Source organism: Pseudorca crassidens, chromosome 20 (assembly GCF_039906515.1).
Source record: "Pseudorca crassidens isolate mPseCra1 chromosome 20, mPseCra1.hap1, whole genome shotgun sequence".
NCBI lineage: Eukaryota > Metazoa > Chordata > Mammalia > Artiodactyla > Delphinidae > Pseudorca > Pseudorca crassidens.
In genome coordinates this window covers 28557170-28576662 of record NC_090315.1, presented here as the reverse complement: position 1 = coordinate 28576662, position 19493 = coordinate 28557170, and the positions used below count along the sequence as shown (strand labels likewise).

At 54.1% G+C, this 19493-nt stretch overlaps 1 protein-coding gene across 1 annotated transcript; it reads left to right on the top strand.

Moving 5' to 3' along the window:
• The first annotated feature begins 11451 nt into the window (after positions 1-11451).
• On the top strand, positions 11452-19326 carry LOC137214514 (WAS/WASL-interacting protein family member 2-like). The gene is made up of 4 exons (XM_067718400.1): positions 11452-11483; positions 17511-18036; positions 18630-18870; positions 18989-19326. The coding sequence occupies exons 1-4, from the start codon at positions 11452-11454 to the stop codon at positions 19324-19326; spliced, it is 1137 nt and encodes a 378-aa protein (XP_067574501.1).
• The last annotated feature ends 167 nt before the right edge of the window (positions 19327-19493 follow it).

The window sequence follows — 19493 nt, the reverse complement described above, 5'->3', positions numbered from 1 at the left end:
TGGCACGCAGCCTAAGGTCTCAGTCTCTGGGCTCCTGGCCCCCACTGCAGCCCTGTGCAGTGGGCGGGGCAGGGGAAGTGATGACCCGAGAGGAGAGCAACTTGTCCAAGGACACGCAGCAGGGAAGCAGAAAGAATGGGAGGAGAGCTCTGCTCTTCCTACAGCCCCACATCCCATCCCTGGTTCACCGTACCAGGCACCCCCACAAGGAGGTGAGACTGTGTCTGGGGTCCCGGGAGGGGACAAAGCCTCTTGACCCTGAGTGGTCTGCTGTCCTGGGCATTGGCCTGTACCAGCACCCCGAAATGCCTGTACCAGCCAGGGGTATCACAGGCCTGTGAGCTCAGAGACCCACAAGACGAGGAGGGCTTCAAGGGACCTATCAGGGGATCTGCGGCCCTCGCTGGAGAGACTTGTGTCCAGAAACTCAAGAGGTGAACTTGATCTATCTCTTCACCTGGTGAGGGGTGGTCCAGACCACATTTCCTGCATCCTTTTGCAGGGCCTAACTGTAACCTCTGCTCTGAGTTCAGTGGTTTATGGTAGAGATGAGAAAATTCAGCAAATCTAGCCTGCTTGGAGGGCCCACAGCCAGCCTTCCACCCACTAAGGCCTGCAAGGTGGGGACAGGGTTCCCTGGACCACAGACTGAAATGGGCCTGAGTGTTCCTCCTGTGCCTGTTGCCTCCTTACCCACATTGGCCTTGGGCATCCTGGGCCTTGGGCATCCTGAGTGCTGTGTCTTTGTTTTTCCTTGAAAGAGAGCTGGGGACCAAGAAAGGGTTAAGCAGCTCCCAGGCTGACCTGCAAAGATGGAAGACATCACTCCCAGATGACCACCCACAGATCTCTAATCTGGCCTGTGCTGTGGTGAGGGGGCGTCTCTGGGTCTCCTTGCCCATCCTGCCCTTGCCTTCGCAGCGTCATCTTTGGCCTGAAGAGCTGGGACAGCCTCTTCATGGGTCTTGGCCTTTCTGGAAGGCTGCGTGAGAGAGCTCTCTGGCCTCAGTTGGTCATTTCCCTCTAAAATCCTTTAAAGGGGTTTGATGAATGGAAGCTTCTTAACTGGCCCCATGGCCTGTGTAATCTGGTCCCCAACAGCTTATGCATGCTACTCTCTACAGGCCCTGCAGGTCTTGGCATATCCTGTTAGCTTAAAACACTTCTGTCATCTCCCTGCCCCTTTCCCCATACCCAGCCAGGGGCAGACATACCCACAGATCTTGGCCTTCTTTCCTGCTGGGCCCACCTGGAGACCCCATGCCCCGGGGAACAGTACCCATCAATCACAGATGGCACGTGAGACGAAACCCATCTGCCGCCCGTGAATGTGTTCAGGTCCCAAGGTGTCTCCCAGCTCTCACCTGCTGCTTTCTAAGTCAGTTCCAGCCTCAGTTTGCCCTTCCGTAGGATGGGAGAGGAGACCTCTGCCTACTCCCTCATTCTAAGTGGCTGAGAATGTGAATCAGACTGTCCATCTTCACCTAGGCCTCTGTTTCCTCCAGGTCTGACCCAGCTCCCACCCCAGAACATTACCTTCCAGTTATGGATTTCCACTCGGACACCTGACAGCTCCCAACAGGTAGCTGAATCCAGTTCATAATGTACCCCCCTGGAATTATCAGAATATTTAAATTATCTACGTAGATGTGGACTCATTTGCTGGAGCCTCTGAGTTACACAGTCCTGCAAGCTTCTGGGTCACGAAATGGGCACCCGGCAGCAGAGGCTGAGGGGTTGGCTGGGAGCAGGGCCTTCCCAGGCTGATGTACAGGTGCATGCCTCCTGCTTCCCAGGGGTTAAGGGGTGTCTTCCACACACAGAGTGACCTCCTCTTAAAATGACTCCAAGACAGTTGTGTAGGGTCAGAGATGAGCACAGGACTGAAAGCTGGGAGAACTGGTTTCTTCCCAGTCCCAGTTCTATCCCTTGAACCTGACCTGTGGGTATCTGGACAATCCTCTGCCCCTCTGACATCAGTTTCCCCATTTGTGCAACGAGCGAAGTCAGATAGGAAACATAGCCGGTGTGGTGGAGTGGACGGGGCCCTGATGAACTGGTGGCTTGTGCCAGCCCTACAGCAGCTCCACACTGTCTCTCTGCTCCAGTCAACTGTAGGTGGCTACCTTGTGTAAATACATCTATGTGGTCTGATTTTCCAACTATTGAAGGAGTAAAAAAATCTGGATTTTGGTGTGAAATTTCCTGATTTTTACCTGCTAGCAAAGAATTCAAAATTTTATAAAACACTGTAGGGCCAAAGAAAACATGCCAGGGATCCTTGCTTGCTAGCTTTGGACTGGAGAATTTCCTGACATTTAGTGCTGTGGTTCCCATCTGGGTTACACACTAAAATCACCTGCGGATTAGGAAAAAGCTCAGGCCCACACCGCCCCGCCCCACCACCACTCCTTCTAGAGGTGTTTTTTTTTTTTTTTAAGATTTTTTCTTTGGATGTGAACCATTTTTAAAGTCTTTATTGAATTTGTGGCAATATTGCTTCTGTTTTATGTTTTGGTTTTTTGGCCGCAAGGCATGTGGGATCTTAGCTCCCTGACCAGGGATCGAACCCGCAACCCCCCGCATTAGAAGGCGAGGTCTTAACCACTGGACCACAAGGGAAGTCTCAAGAGATTCTGATTTAAGGTCTGGGGTGAGGCACCCTGGTGAACACAAGGCACCAGGTGAAGGGCTGAATCCTGTCTGTGCCGTGGATGGGCTGGGTGACTTGGGTAAGTTACATCACATCACCACTGAGCCTCCTCTTACAGATCTGACCAATGGAACTTGTGGACAATGCAGGAAGGATTCATTCATGGAAAGGTCTTGGCACATAAATGGTGTGCAGTGAATTAAGGTGAAAAAGCAATTGGTAGCTGCTTTTGACTTAGTAGCTTGGCCTTGGAAAACAAGTCCATCTTGCTTTCAAAACTGAGACAATGGAAAACTGCCCAGGGTTGGAGGTTGTGGGACAAGGGTCCCAGCTCCACCTCTGGCCAGCTGTGGAGTCTGGGGAGAGGTTCCTGGAGCTTGGCATTACCTACTTTTTTTTTTTTTTAAATATATATATTTATTTATTTTTGGCTGCGTTGGGTCTTTGTTGCCGCACGCGGGCTTTCTCTAGTTGCGGTGAGACGGAGCTACTCTTTGCACAACCGTGAGCGGTGCGCGGGCTTCTCACTGTGGTGGCTTCTCTAGGCGCGCGGGTTTCAGTAGTTGTGGTACGCAGGCTCAGTAGTTGTGGCTCGTGGGCTCTAGAGCGCAGGTTCAGTAGCTGTGATGCACGGGCGTAGTTGCTCTGCTGCATGTGGGATCTTCCCGAACCAGGGCTTGAACCCGTGTCCCCCGCATCGGCAGGCGGATTCTTAACCACTGCGCCACCAGGGAAGCCCCACCTACTTTCTTGAGCAATGTGTCGGCCAAGGCTCTCTTTTCATTGCAAATGCCAAAGATTCACTCCAAACTGATTTGAGGGTGGGGCATGGACTGACACAAATCAAAACTTCCATGTGTGTGGAGGGAATCCTCAGGCAGTTTTAGAGTGTAGGTATAATCGGCCCATTTGACTGGTGAGGAAACTGAGGGTCAGGTAGTATGACTCCCTCAGAGAGACACAGGCTGGGAGGTGCAGAGATAGTTTGGAACCCAGGACCTAAGCGCATCTGACTCCCAAGATTAGGGTGGGAGATGCCGGCAGGGGCTGGACTGATAGGCAAGCAACAGAGAGAAGGGCTACGTTTATAGTCAGGGTGTGCCAGGAGTTGCCAAAGATTCTCTCCAAGACCAACCTCTAATCAGGCTTTTCCGAGCTCTTTTTTAACTAGGGCTCGACTGTCGCACTTCTTTGCTCCCCTAAACTAAAGGGACCAGACTCCCAGACCCACATTAAAACAAACAAAAAACCGTACACAAGTCTTCTGGCTAATGAGGCCCGGGGCTGACAAGCCTCGTAGCCCCAGCGAACCTGGCCAGCGTGCTCTCGATTGGTTGGTTTCTCCGACCCCAGGAAGAGAGAAAGGAACCCAAGGGCCTGCGGAGTGACCGCCCAGGGACCCGGCGGCGCAGGGCGCCCCGACCAGCGCACTGACCGTTGGTCATCGCTCCCCGCATCTCCAGCCGCCGGCCCTGAGACACAAGATCGGGTCTCTGGGCCCCTCGTCCCAACGACCCTGGGCAGCCGTCCCCGCCCCTCGCGGGCCAGGCCGCACCCAGGCCTCTCCCCTCCCCCCGCTCAGCCCCCGCCCGCCCCCGCCCACCTCCCGCCCGCTGCGCTGGCCCCTCGACCCTGGGATCTGCCCCCGGCCTCCCGCCGCCAGGTCCTCCCTCCCCAACCCCGCCAGCTGGGCGGCCCCTCAGTGGGGGGTCGGGGCCTCGCTCTCCCGCCCCTCCCCCGCGACCTCTACCCACCCCGGCCCTCTAGCCCCGCGCCCTGCTCTCCCAGCTCAGGGGCGCCCGCCCCTCCCCGCCTCCACCCGCCTCCACCCCTACTGCGGCGGCTTCCTCCTCCTCCCACCACCCGTGGCTCTGGAATTCCTGGTGGAACCTACTCCCCCGGCCGGCCCTGCCCCCGGCGCGCAAAAGCCCGCGAAGTGTGCTGCGCGGGCGCTCTGGCGCCGAGGGGCAAGTGGCTCGTGGCGGTCGTGGCCGTGTCTAGACCTAGCTGGGGTGTTTTCACGTGCACACGTGTTTCTGCATCCCACTGTGTTTATACACCGGTGTATAATTTTTTGTGCACACACCCTCAGTGACACTTGGGGAAAGTTTTCTGAAAACCCTGGGCTGGTAGTTTAAATATAAACAGGCTTTGTTTAATGCCAGAAGCATCTCCCCTACGCTCTCTGGGAGTCACAGAATACTCACCTGCTTCCCTCTCCTCCTTAAAGACCTGGTGGCAGAGGCTCTTTCTGTTGGGAGTGGAGGTAGACTGAGGTTTCCTTGCATTGAGGAGAAGGTTCTTTCTGAGGTCCACCCCATGCCCCCAGCCCTTCATATCCCTTCCCCCAAAAGGCTTTCTTGGGACCCCAAGCTCCCCGGTCTGTCTCTGTCCTGTGGCTGTTTAACTCTGAATCTTACCCCCTCAAGTATACGGGAAATGATGCCAGCGTCACTCTGGCTGCGGAATTCAAGTTGCACTGTGGCCAGTGTGTGGGGAAGGCTGAGGAGCAGTGCCATCGGAGGGTGTCTGGAGGGGAAGGTGGGCAAAGGGAAGAAGCTGATAGCAAAGCGAGCAGAGTGAGGGCCCTCCCGGCAAGCACACCCCCTCCAAGTGGGGATGCTAACACCTGTCTCATAAAGGATGGAGTTTAAAATTCCTTTATTGTACATTTAGTGGCTACACCTTTCTTTGTATGCATAGTAGGTACAAAGACAACTGTATCTTTGTTGGGGGTTTGCAGGCGGAGGTATAGAATAGTGTAGAAGGGCATACACTTTGGATTCTGGATTCAAATCCTGACCCCGCAATTGTACAACTTACCCGCTTCCGTGTGCCTCTTTCTTTCTCTGTGAAGTGGAGCCAGTGGCAGTGACATATCTTCCAGGGTTATCATGAGGATGAAATGAGTTAGTTTACATAAGCACTAGAACACTCCTGCCACATATATGGGCTGTGTGAGTTTCAGTTTTTATTATCTAGAACAGGGGATGGTACCACCTGTTTTTACATGGCCCCCCCTCGAGTTCAGAATGGTTTGTACATTTTTAAATGGTCGTGGTGGTGAAGGGGGGGACAAAAGAAGACTAATATTTCAGGATGCTTGAAAATTATATGGGATACAAATTTCAGTGTCCATAGAGTTTTCTTGGAACACAGCCACGCCCATTCATTTTCATATCGTCTAGGGCTGCTTTCACACTACAAAGTAGTTAAGCAGTTGTGACAATGTCAGCGCCACAGGTGCAGGGATTTTTACCTGTTTGATCATTAGTGTTTCCCTAGTGACTGGAACATAACAGGTGCCCTATACGTTACATGAATGAGTATGGCCGTAGGCAATGGTGGGGTAGGGCTCCAACATTCCTAAACTAGACATGGGGGTCCAGAGTAATTTAAGCAGATGTTCCTTTGGAGATCAGAAGGGGCAGTTGTCCCCTCCACCACCGTGCTTCTCAGAGGGGAACCAAGGAATCAGACTGGCTGCTGGGAAAAAAACCTGCTGCCCATGTAAGGCTTACTTTAGGTAAGGCACTCACATACCTGGTTCAAGTGGGCTCTTTTTATGCAGCCAAACCACGTGAGCAGGCCCCCACCCCCCGCCCCCCGAGAAAGGCAACTTGGGGTCATTTCTGGTGGGGGTCCCCATACCTTCCCTCCTCCTCTGACCCTCTCACTCACAGTGAGCAGGAGTGTGAGAATGGCTTCCTGCAGGAGAAGAACTTGACACTCCTGGGCCACACGTTCCACAAGGAGTTGTGGGGGGGCGGGATGGACCTTCGTCCTCTGGGGGAAGGAGGAGAAAGGAGGCAGCCAAGGCCCTCTGCTCTTCGGGAGCGTTTAGGATGTGATTCCACTTGGCTTTGCCAAGGAGCTCTTCAAAAGTCCAGGTGAGGGACATCCCTGGTGGTCCAGTGGTTAAGAATACGCCTTCCCATGCAGGGGACGGGGGGTTCGATCCCTGGTCGGGGAACTAAGATCCCACATGCCGCGGGACAGCTAAGACTGCGGACCGTAACTGAGCCCGCATACTGCATCTAGAGAGAAGCCCGCACTCCACAGCTGAGACCCGATGCAGGAAAAAAAATAATTCCAGGTGAAGAGTTCCTGTGACAGTGAGCTGAGAGAAATAAACAAATAGCCCAGTGTGAGAACCTGCACAGGTCCTCCTGTCAGGAGGACACACCAGGCTGCCCAGGTGACTGGGCCTGAGGGCTGCATAATGCAGTCTCCCAGGGCTGGTAGGGGCTGCTTCCTTCGCTCAGTGTTTTCTGAAGCCCTACTGTGTGCTAGGTGCTGGTGATGTTGCCAAGAATAAGATTCAGGCCTTCCCCGGTGGAGCTTACAGCATGCTGGGACATAAATAATTATGATGCACTGAGATAAGTGCATCATCACAGGGCCCCTCGAAAAGGGTAAGGATACAGCCAGACATGTCACAGAAGAGGAAACCGAAACAGCCAAAAACACATGTAAAGAAGTTTGTATCTGGTCTAGAAAAAGAAATTTGACTCCTGGTCTAGAAAAATGCAAATGAGAGCCAGATGAAATGCCTTTTTTATGCCCATCAGATGAGCAAAATTAAAAATGGGTGGAGACTTCCCTGGTGGTCCAGTGGCTAAGACTCCATGCTCCCGGTGGAGGGGGCTCAGGTTTGATCCCTGGTCAGGGAACTAGATCCCACATGCCTCAACTAAAGATCCTGCAAGCGGTGACTAGGACCCAGCGCAGCCAAACAGATAAATAAATATTTTAAAAAAATGGGTGATGTCACTTTGTTTTGGTTGATAAGGGGTTGGAGAGGGGAGGCAGGCTCCTATGGAGTTGGTGGAAATGTGAGTTGTTACAATTTTGAGGGAAAAGAAATTTGGCAATATATATTAAAATGTAAACAAAACAAAACAGAAAACATAGCCTCTGTCCAGCAACCACACTCCTGAGATTCCATCCTGGGACCTGAGGGTAAATATACAAGGATACTTATGGAAATGTTTTTTGAAGTGATAAAAACCTGGAAACATTTACCTCCAAGAGGAAAGGTCAAATTGTGATACGTCTACACATACGATAGTATGGGACCATGAAAAAGGTTTTATTCTAAGTGCCCTGGAGTGCTTCCATGATATATGGTCAAGTAAGGAGAGCCAGAGGTGCACAAATGTCCAATGTCTGTAATGTGATGCACCTTTTAACACTAATACCAGCCCTGCCCCTTCCCGTTTAAGTACTTTTTGCTTGTATATGACCTGTGAACATGGAGAATCCCTCTGGAAGGCTACGCACCAGCCATCTTTGGAAGTGGGGACTGGGAAAGAGATAGAAAGAAAGAGAAGTTAACTTGGTTAACAGCAAAACCAGGAGGGTGTGCCCTGCATAATGTTGGCGGAAAATATGTGACCTAATGTTTATGTGGGGTACTATGGTAAATCTGTGAGAGCAAATTTGTAGATGGGCAATGAGAAGCTAATGTCATGGGCAAAGGAAAACATTGTTTTAATCTTGGGTGGGTTTGTGGGTAATTTTCTTTCTGCATTCCTGTAGTTTCAATTATAGTGCTTCTTATTCAGTCTTTCAAAAATAGAGAAAGATCATGTAATAGCAACATTATCCCCAGCTGCAAACTGGGCAGTTAATTCTGTCTGGGGGATGGGAAGTTCAGGGGTTTGAACAGAGCTTCAGAAGAGAGATAAGATGGGACATCCTTCATTGTTGGGAAACTGGCTAAAAATTGAGCTTGTCAGGGAGTGAGAACAACTGTCTACCCACCCCACACATCCATTCCCTACTTCTGGGAGGGTAAAGTTGCATTCTTTGCAAAAAGTAATTATTTTAGCGGCTAGGCTCTTCTAGGCTTGCCTTAGGCATTGGGGACAGGCAGCTAATGAGATACAAAAGTTCCCTGTCCTCACGGGGCTTCTAATCTAGTGGAAAAGACAGACATTAAAGAAAACCAAATATACTGTTGTTGTTGTTATTATATCTCACTGCTTCTATTCTGTGACTTTGCTGAAAGCCCAAGTGAGGCCAAGGACCTGCCCAAGAAGAGACACAGCATTTCTGGCCTTAGATTTCTCCAAACCTTGGGATTAGCTTGACAGATACATTTGCATGAGGAAGGTCCCCAAAAGGTGTGTGTTTTTCTGTGCATGTTTCTGGATGTTGAAAGACACCTAAGTACAAGAGCCAGCATCTACCACCTGACCTGGTGGACGGTCCTCCATGACAGGTGAGCCCTGCATCATGCCTGGAGATACAAACCTGCCTGATTCGATGCCTGTCACCCCCAAGGTGACCTAAGATCCCTCCCTTTCAACTCCCAGAGGCCCTACTGGCTGTTTCTGCTCACTCTCTGCAGGGGCCCAACAAGCACCCTGTGGCCCCTGTGGAGCGGGCAGGGTAGCTGACCTCCCAGGGCCCTGCAGCCCTCACCCTGGGAGGTGGGCACAGCCTGGCTCCTTCCTTCTTACCAGGAGCTTTGGCTTCGCAGCCCCTCCCTCTGAAGGCACCCCTTCCTTTCTGCACCCACTCTTCCAAGGAGAGCAGCACATAAACAGGGAGGCAGGGCCAGGGAGGGGCGAGAGAGGGCAGAACTTTGGCCTTGAGCTTCAGATGGCATCCCTGTAAAATGAAGCCCTTGCCACCTGCACTGCCTGTTCACGGGGCCCTTCCCCCAGGGTCAAATGATGATTGAAGTGTTCAAGATACAATATTTCAGTTAAAGCCCCTGGAGCTTCCCTCCTGAAATGGAAAACAGGAGGGGCTTGGAGAGGGTAGACGGTACCTAGGACATCTGACTTGAAGCTACATTTGAGTAAGATTGAAAGAACATCACTTGTCCCTATCAAAGACAGCCCCCCCCAAATGTGGTAAATTTTTAACAAGTATTGGGGGCCTATGGGGATCTGCTATATTATTTTCTGCTTGTTTGAAATCTTCCCTAGTTAAAAATTAAAACAAAAGAATTTGAGAGTTGATGGAGATTTGGGGGAAGGCTATCCCTCTCCACAAACTTGACACCTGACGCAATTATCTGTGGTTCCCAAATACCATCTTTATCTCTATATCTGCCTATCCATGTCTTTATAAACCATCAATCTAAAATCAATACATCAACACTATGCTTCAGGCAAGGTGTAGAAACTGAAATTAACTGGCTGGGCGGGGGGAAATTTCCAGCTTTGGAGGGGCGTCCACCTTAACTTCCATCCTGGCTCCATCCCTTAAGGTCCGTGTGACCGTAGACCAGTGAGTGACACAGCCTCTGGGAGCCTCTGTTCTCACCTGTAAAATGAAGATAATCACAGCGCGTGGGCATCAGCTTAGGTGCTGTAGGAAGAGCTCTCTGCAGGATATCGGGCTGGGCCTTGGGGATGGGGCACTGGGGAGAAAGGTGCGGAAGAGGGGGAGCTTATTCCTGCCTCAGGCCAAGGGGAGCGTGGTTCTGCGCCCCCCACCCCCACTCCTTCGACCTGAGGCCGAGTTTCTGGGAAATCCTTGGGGTTTGGAGGGCAAAGGAGGAGGACAGTTGGATGTTGGATTTTTGAAGGTGGGTTGGCGCCCCAACCCGTCCCGGGAGGCAGGTTTCGCACGGGCCATGGCGAGGAGGTGGGGAGCTGAGCGCTGCGGCGGGCTCCAGGGCCCCACCCCGGCATGGAGCATGAGCTAAGGGTACAGGACCGGGGCTCCCTCTTGCTTGTGCACCACCTCTGCCTCCGTGGTACCCCAGGCAGGCAGCGGGGGGCCTGGGCTCTTCTGAGGATGAACCAGACCCACCAGGCTGGGGAGGTCGCTAACTATCCACCTTGGGCCCAATCCCACTTAAAAACATAATTAGAATACTTAAAAGTAATTGTCAACATCAGGGCACAAAAAGCTGCGTGGTAGCTTCTCACCTCTTGGCAAGGGTGTTCTCCTTGGAGCCCCCTTGGGTTCTCCAGTCTCCTGGCCTCATCTGCTTGGTCAGTTTTGCTCTGGAGACAGCTGTTTGTGACATCTGCTACATGCCCACTGGGAGAACTGAGGAACTGGGGTGTGTTGCATCAGGCACTGGGCTAGACAGCCCACAGTGATCAGTCTTCTTAACTCCCCTTGACTGGAAGTTCTAGTAGGCCGCAGACCTGTCTGCCTTGCCCAGCTGCATCCACAGCATCTGGTCCAGAGCCTGTCACAGAGTAGAGCCCAGAGGTTGCAAATACATTTTTGTTGGGTGGGTGAAGAAAACAAATCTTTACAGTTATAGGTAATCAGCTAACTTCTGAGTACTCTCCTAAGTGCTTTACATATTGGCTCATTTAATTCTCACAGCAGCCCTACAAGGTAGCTACCAGCATAACTCCATTTGTTCACAGGTGAGGAAACAGAGGCACAGAGAAATGAAATAACTTGCTGGGAGGCAGGGGAGTGGAGAGTCCAAAGCAGGTTGTCTGTTTTTGGGTTGTCCCAGGTCCGTCTGACTTATTACTAAAAGAAAGGACATCCCCACTCCATCTGGCAACCTCAGGATATTAAGGTCCCTCTCCTGACACCCCCCCCACCCGGAACATTTCTTTGCTACTTAATATTGGAATTGGGAGCCTTGGCTTCAAGAGTCGGCTCTGCCGTTAGTTGGCAAGGTGACCTTGGGTAAGTCCCCCAAGACATCAGTTTCCCCATCTTTCCAGCCAGGTGGTTGGACTAGATCATCTCATAGGGCCCTTCCAGGTCTAAAGCCCTGAATCCTGTGGCTTTATAAGGGGGAGCCTGATCTTTCATTTTCTGCCCTAACAAACAGGCTCTTCAGAAGTCCTTGGCTTGGCCGGATGGCAGCTCTGCTCCCCGGGGGCCGGAGAAGGTTTGGAGTGCTGGCAGAAACTTCCCGAATCCTCCCCTTGCTCCTGCTGTGGCCTTGGCTCTGGACAGGGGCTCCAGGGCCTCTCCCAGTGGGTGCCGGAGGCTGGAGCCGCCTTTGTCTGCCGCAGGAGGCCAGCCAGGCGGCTGTGGCTGCGACCGGCCCCTGTCCAGGCCTGGGAGATGGTTTTTTTCCCTGTGTGTTGCAGCTGGGACCGTTTATAATAGGAAAAAAAGAGAATGACCAGGCCAGCCGGCTGGAAAATAGACTTAAAAAGAAAAGGGCTAGGCTGTTCTTCTCCTGTGGAGGCTTTGGTTAAGCAGAAAGTTTTAGTTCCTTTCTGAAAGGCATTTGGGCTTTTGAAGTCCCCTGCGGGAGCTCCCTCTGGCCCCTGGGAAGCCAGGCCCTGGCATGTCCCAATGTGCATGACCAGGATGGGGCCAGGGGGCACTCAGAGGAGGCAGCAGCAGGCTCTGGGAAATACTACCCCAGGCTTGGTCCACAGGGGTCCGAGCCCGGCCTCCCTCTGCTCCCAGCCTAAGACCCACCACCTCCTGTTGGTGCCCTTTCACCTGAATTTCCTCTGCTTCCTCTGGCTTTGATGGCTGGCCGGGTGCTGGTGGGGCCAGAGGATGGGAGTAAACCCAGATCTGCTTCTTCATTTAGTCAGAGAACCAGAGAGATTTCACAAATGGGGAGACTGAGGCAGAAAGAGGGTTCGTCTGAGGCCACCCAGAGAACCTAAACTTATTGAGTGGCTGTTGTGTGCGCTTTGCCTATGAATATTAACAATAGCTGACGTTTATTAAGCACGTACAGTATGGAAGGACCTGGTAATGAATCCAGGGAACTGGCAGATAAAAGAGAGCCCCTCTCAGGGAAGATGCCTGACCAGCTCTCTTTTCTTGCCTTCGCTGGGCCTTTCCAATGAGCTCTCCCCGCCGTCAGCCCACCCCTCAGCAGGGTCACGGCCATACCACTCACTGAAGGACCACAATCAAAACATAACATTTATCAAGCATCTACCGTGTCCCAAGTGCTGTGTGTCAGGCATGTGACAGCATTGCTCATTTCATGCCCTACACACATGACTGAGGCAAGTCAACAGTGAGATTACCCTATGGCTCCCAACCGCCTATGCCATTGGCATTATTCTCCTCGTTTTATAAATGGGGTTGCTTTGCCCTGGGATTCACATCAAGGCCTGTCTGGCTTGAGAGGCTGAGCCCTTTTCCCTGAGACCGGCCTCTGTGTTCTGCGGTGGCCCAGTCTGTCTACAGTCTGCCTCTGGCTTCTCGGGTCAGCGTGCTTCTCCAGTCACCACCATTCACTGGGCATGAAGTGGGCACTGTGGCGTGAAGGGGATACTTGTCAAAACCTGGGGCTTTGCCCTGAAATAGCTTTCGACCTAGCCGGGTAGGCAAAGGTTTTTACCAGTTGGCCTCTGTTGTCCACCATATGAACCATGTGAAAATGGCTGATTGCACAGAGGTGTAGTGGGCACCTCCTCTGTATGCGGCACAGGTTGACAGTTTTTCTCCCGATGCCCTGACTAAGTTCTGAGCGTCTGCAGGGCACCAGAGATGTAATGGGGAGCAGGGCAGGCTTAGCCCAGATGATCTCACTTCCCGCCTACCTGCCTGCGGGCACTGGGTCCTCCACTGTATGTGCCAGCACAGGGACCCCACATGCCATGCTCTTCTGAAATCTTCATGGTGTTTCTCTTAGGCCTTGTAGGTTCTGTTCATGATGGTGGGGGAATGGGAGGGGAAAGGGTATGTGCACAGGTAACAACCTAATATCACTTTTTTTTTTTTGCAAAATTATCTTAGTGAGTTTGGTCCTGCACACTCTTAGATCTTTTTGGTAAATAATTGTGGTCACAAAAGAGGTTGGAGGTGGGTAAGCGTTTGCTATTCCCGCCTAACCTCTCTACCAGGTGATGGTGAAGGCAAGTCTCTGGCCAAATTCTGTCTCACACCGAGAAAATTGTGAAAGCAGGATCACCCCAAGGACAAAACAGGTCCTACAACCAGTTTTGTCAGGTCAACGAAGCGCTGGCATTCTGTCCTTTAAGGGTATCTGACCACTTCCCATGTGAGAGATACACTCCAGACAGGCCCCATCACATTGCCAGGCAGGATTCTGTGTCCTCTGCTGGGCACCATGCAGTCAGTAATCATACCTGATGGCTGGACACAGGACCCGAAGGGACAGAGCCTGGGGGTGGTGGTGGGAAGGGGCTTGCCCTAAAGGGACAGGCTACCCCAGCCTCACCAGATTTACACTCCCTGTGCAGGCAAGGTGGGGAGTGTCTCTAGATCATTTTGCTCAACTGTACCTTAAATGCCTTTAATTCCACCAGTGAGTGCCCATTTCTAAATCTATCACTTTTTTTGGATGCCCTGTTTGCTAATTAGCAAAACATTGGTGGCCACTGGAGTTACCGATGGCCAAAGGCCTTGTGACCAGTTCCGAAATGTGCCCCTGCCTGATAGGACCATTCCTAGTTCAAGCTTAGAAAAGTGGGCATCTATCACATTCATTATACACTGGCTTGCTTTTTTCTTTCAAAGTGAATCACAAACATTGTAAAAGAAGCATTTTAAGAGTGACCCCAGGTCTGTGTGTGCCGCACCCTGGGGCACCCGGAGGTGGTCTGGGTGGAGGTCTCAGGGCCAGGTCAGGAGTTTCAAGCTTTCTGAGGGTGTGAGTCCACCGGGACCCTTCTGCCAAGTTGGTTTCTTTGCTGCCTTGTGGGTGTTCCCTGCAAAGACTGCTGATGCTTGAAGAATTAAATAATTATAATAATGATGATAAAATAGAAATGGCTTTCCCAGCTGAACAGAAACTGGAGAAGACAGGAGGTTCCCACACCCGACTTATTGTTTTTGGCACTGTACTCCCACAGCTCCAGGGACGCAGATGTCTGGGCCTGCCGCTGGCCTCTTTGAGTTGCGGTCATGGGACCCTTGGGGAATTGCAGGAGCATCTGTAGGGATTTCCCTCCCCAAAACACCAGGCTGAGAACTAAGAGCAGAGAAAGGGACTCTCTTCTATCTTGACTTACCCTGTTCTGATGTCTCAGAAGTTTCAAGACCAAGCCATATGAAAGGAATCCTCAATGCTGCGAAGACCTCTGTGGAGGCGGGAAGACCTGGATGGTGGGTGGTGGCCAGTTATCTCCTGACAGGTTCAACCACAGGGCACAGCCATTGCTTCCTGAGTACCCCCAGGACAGGAGTGCCCAGGAAAACCTGGATTCCACGACTAGATGGGTGGTTACAATGAAACAAAAACGCAAAAGAGCAAAAGGAAAAATCAAGTCCTCTCGAACACAGAGCCTTCTCAACAGACCTAAAGCTGCTAGAAAACTTCTAGAAAGCAGCAGCCCAGGGAAGGAGGGACTTGTCAGTGCAAGGAGGGAATTTGCAATTGTGTGATTGGCATCTCCCTCTAGAAATACTTTTGACCTTGAAGGGCGGTGAAAGGGAGAGACAGGAAGGAAGGAAGTGAAGGTCTGATAATGGCTGTCAGGCCTCGTGGCCTTGCTCTGGGCCAGACCGGCAGCACTTAACTAACGTGAAATCCTCAGGACAACCCCGTGAGATGCATGTTCTCTGCATTCCCATTTTGCAGATGAGAAATTGGACTCACAGAGTCCCTTCTCGAGGTTCTCCAGTGAGGCAATGAGGGAGGCTGGACTGGAAGATGGATCAGATTGGCTTCTAAGCCTGGTGACCTCCTTGGGCCCTTTGCTCGGAACTGTGACAACTTCCCCTCGGAATCACTCAGCTCCTTTCCACCTCAGGCCCTTTCCACACACTGTTCACCTTGCCAGGAACTCTGTTCTTTGTCCTCTTTCCCGATTCTTTCCTCCTTCAGGCTCTCAGCCAGACCACCACTGTGACCCTCTGTTTTTTGGCCTCATTTACACTATACTTTTCCTTCTCAGGATTGTTCAAAACGGTAATTAAATAATTATTTATGTGGCCATTTATTAAAAGTCAGCCTCCCCACCAGAGAACAAGCCCCAGCAGGGAGGGACTGTGGTCCTTCTTGTTCATTGCCTTCCCCTCAGTTTGGGCACACAGTAGGCACACAATGAATAAATGAAGGTTGAATAAACAAATAACAAAGGAATGAACTTACTTCTGGGGAGAAATTGGGGGCTCGTCTTCCCTCCCTGAAATGACTGTTTCTTATAGGCTGATGCAAATGTCCCTAGTGGAGAGTGTGACTCTCAAGTTATTAAAACGGTAAACAAAGATCACAAATTCCAAATTGTATATATTCAAGCGTCATTTAAAGTAAGTGTGTGTGTGCACGTATGGGGGGAGAAGACGGTCATTTGGTCACTTCCTGAAAAGCACCTCTTGAACAACTCTCGAGACTTTTCGGGGATACTAGTTTAGAGGTCACAAAAGGAACCCCATCTCACTTTACTTCATTGTCCTACCTTGTTATCTGCCACCTACAGCCCCTTCTGCGTTCACCGGACTGCTCTGGACGACGCCGGCTTCTTTTTAAACTCAAAGGAACCTCACTTGCTGTGTGTCTGGGGATATACATCATTAGGAGCAAGCAGAATTGGATGGGAAAAGGCAACACCTTAGGTGAGAGGTGCCCTGTTCTCCAGTGAAGGTGTGACTCGAAAGGAAGATGCCCATTTATGTGAGCAAGGTCTCATTTGCTTTCAAAAATTACATTAACTTGTAATTTCTCTTGCATTTATGATGGTGGCTCCCTACAGCTTACGAAGGGTTTTTCCCAGCCTCTCCTCTGGGTAGGGGAGGAGCAGCTGTCCCCTTTGCAGATGAGGAAGAAGAGGCCACCGGGGGACTTTCTCATGGCGGGAGGGACCCAGACTCTTGGATCCCCTGCCGGAAGTAGGCAGGTGGGATACAAAGTGTCACCTGAAAATGTCCTTTTTCTGGTCTCAGGTCGCCAGGCTGGTGAGAAGCGAAGCCCACGCGGCAGGCAGCTAGCCCTGCCCTCACCCAGTGCCCCTTGAGACCCTTTCAGTAGGAGCTACCGGATTTTTGCTGCTCTGGAATTTTCCTTAAAACAGCATATTTCTGGAAGGAGTTAAAAATGAAACAAGCTTCTGAGAAAGCTGGCCGGGCCGAGGCAGGGACGAGGTCGAGCTCCCTCCGCACCCTGACTGCCACAGAACTGGGAGACGGCAGCCAGGTCTTTAGCGGGGGGAGGGGGGGCGTCGGGACGCGAACGTGTACGACGGCGACACTCGGGACGGGGTCCAGAAAACTTTGTGCCCTTCTCCAGGACCCCTAGCCCTTGTGGATTAGTTCCCTTGTGGATAGACTATCGCCTGCCCCCCATCCTGTTACCCCCTCCTCTGGCCTCTGGGCCCTCCGCAGTTCCCAAGGGTGGAAAAAGGGCAGCGCTGCGGGTCTCCAACCAGCCCTCCGGCCCGGCGACCCCTCCTATCCTCCACCAACCCCTTCCCCACCGTGCTCCTTTTGTCCGCCCCCTCTCTCTCCCGGCTCCCGACTGGGCCCGATCCGCAGTCTCCAACCCCCAGAGAGCCTGGGAGGGCGAGCCGGGGGCTGTTCTCCGCCCCCTCCCCCTAGGAGAGGCAGCCCGCGGCGGGGGCACCCCGGAGCCGAGGCCAATCGCCCCCCTCCCCCAGCGTGTGCCATCTGCCGCCTGTCAGCCTCTCTCCGCGGGCCGCGATCCCAGGCGCCGGCGGGGGTGGGGAGCTGCTGATTCGGCCCCTCCTTCCTGGCTCCTTCCCAGGTGCCTTGCGGCCTCTGCCCTCGCTTTGGCCCTTGACACCCCTTCTCATCCTTACCCCGGCTATCCCTGAGCTGCGGGAGGCGGCTCCCATTTCCCTCCGGGAAGGCCGAGATGTTGGATGCTCTCGGACGCGGGAGCTGGGGAGGGCGGTGACCCGGGGGTGGCAGCCCTAATGGGGGGAGGAGGCGGCTTTCAGGGTCTGAGTCCCAGTTAGAGGACGTCTCTGTCCTAGTCCTGGCTCCTCTAGGGATACTCGCTCTTGGTCTCCAGGTGGCAGGGTGTATGCCTCGGCGGCGTCGCGTTTCGCTGGTCGCCCGACTCTACTTCGGAGACGGCCTTGAGAGCGCTAGCTTGGTCTTCTCCCCGGACCCTGCCTCAAGGCCTATCCCTGCTCCCCAGCCGCGGCGGGGGGCGGGGGTGCGGGGGCGGAGGTGGCATCTACCTCTGCTATCAGCCCAGCACGGGGTCGGAACTCGGAGGCCCAGAGAGGCGAGCAGGGCCGAGTGGGACCGCACAGCTAGCCGAGGGGGGCGCGGGCCGGGCTGGCGGGCGGGCTGGGAAACGGCGGGGCGCAGGCGTCCTGCTTCGGGCGGGCGCCGTTGCCCGGCCGGCCCCGGCGCGGCTCTCGGCGGGCAGCAGGTTTTTCCGTGAAAGGTTGCCCTGGGTAACTCGTCTCCGAGGGGACACAGCCCTCCTCTCTCCAAGTGGCAACTTATCGATCCGTGAGATTGATAACCCCCAGCGCCGCGCCGCGCACCCGCTCCGCTCTCCCAGCTCTGGGGCTAGCCGGCCCAAGGTGGCGCCACTTGCCCAGGGAAGGGCGGGGTGGGCGGGTGATGTCGGGTCCCTTTCCCCTCTCTGGACCTGGCCTCCTGCAGCTGGTGGGGGATGGGGAGGCAAAGGAACTGTTTAGGGGAGCCGCCTGGGGAAGAGTTTTCCTAAGTCTGAGCCGTTGGCCTGCCGGCTCCGAGACCCAAGCCTCAACTGGTTCAACCGCTGCAAGGACCCGAGGCGCCCCCTGGTGGCTGGGGCAAAACTTTGTGTCAAGTAGGAGCTGGTTTATATGTCAGTCGTGGGGGGAGGCGGTGCTACTGCAATATTTTGGGGCTAGGGTGTTTCTTTTATAGTCTTAGCTAAGAATCGTGCAACCAGGCGCGGGAACCCCACTGATTCAGGTGTTGGGGGCGAACAGATTTAGCCCAGCCGTGGAAGAGTTTCTGGATGTGGGGCAGGAATGGTCTTCAAACACGGACCGCTGGGCTGAATCCGAGAGGGAAAACCCAGGTTCAGGGATATGCACATGTGTGGGGCATAATTTGCGGAGGTGGCAGTGCCTGGGCAGTTCACCGCAGTTTGTCCCCCTCCCCCCAATCCCCTCACTTTTTGCAGTTTGTGATGCAAATGTACCTTGGCGAGCTTGACAGTACTCGTGGGCCCTGTGTCTGTTCCCTCCTCCCGTCCCCGGGGCCGTCAGCGCCGGAATCGGGGCCCCGCGTGCGGGTGCGGTGCCCGCGCCCGCGCCGTGCCTGCCGCCGCGGTCCGGGTTTTGCGGGCGGCCGGAGCTGTATTTCCAGCGCTGTCCATCGCTCGGTGCTGTTGGCCCTCTCTCCGTCTGATCCGAGCCGGAGCAGTGCGGGGCGCCCCACGGGATCAGAGCGCTCCCCCGCCGGGACTCCGCTCCTCACATCCTCCTGCTGGGACCCGGCTACATTTCCAGCCAAGCCTGGCTTTATTATGTGTCTCTGCAGTGCAGCCCCAGCAGCCGGATCGGGAGGAGGAGAGCCAGCGACCACAAAGAAGACAGGAGCGCAAGGGAGGCTGGCGGGCGGGCCGGCGCCGGCTGGAGCGCGGAGGAGCCGGGGCGCAGCCGCCGCCGCCGCTGCCCGGGAGGACGGGAGCCCGGCCGCCGCCTGCTCGTCCTCCTCCTCCGCCGCCGCGGCCGCTGCCTCCCCCCTCTCCGAGCCCCTGGCCCATGGAGGCAGCTAGCGGGGCCGGCGAATTGGCACCGGCCTGGGGATCCGCTGCGCGCCGCGCGCTGAGCACCGTAGCCCGAGGGCAGGCAGCGGCGGCCCGGCGCACGGGCTGAGCAATGCCCGGGGCACGGGCGCGCCTGCCCGCCGCCGCCTGAGCGCCCCCGCGCGCCCCTTCCTCCTCCGGGGGGCCGGCGCCGGACCGAGCCGAGAGCCAGAGAAGGGGGCGTGAGCCAGGGGCCCCGAGCTGCGGCTTCCGAGCGGCTGCGGCCGTTTCGAACCC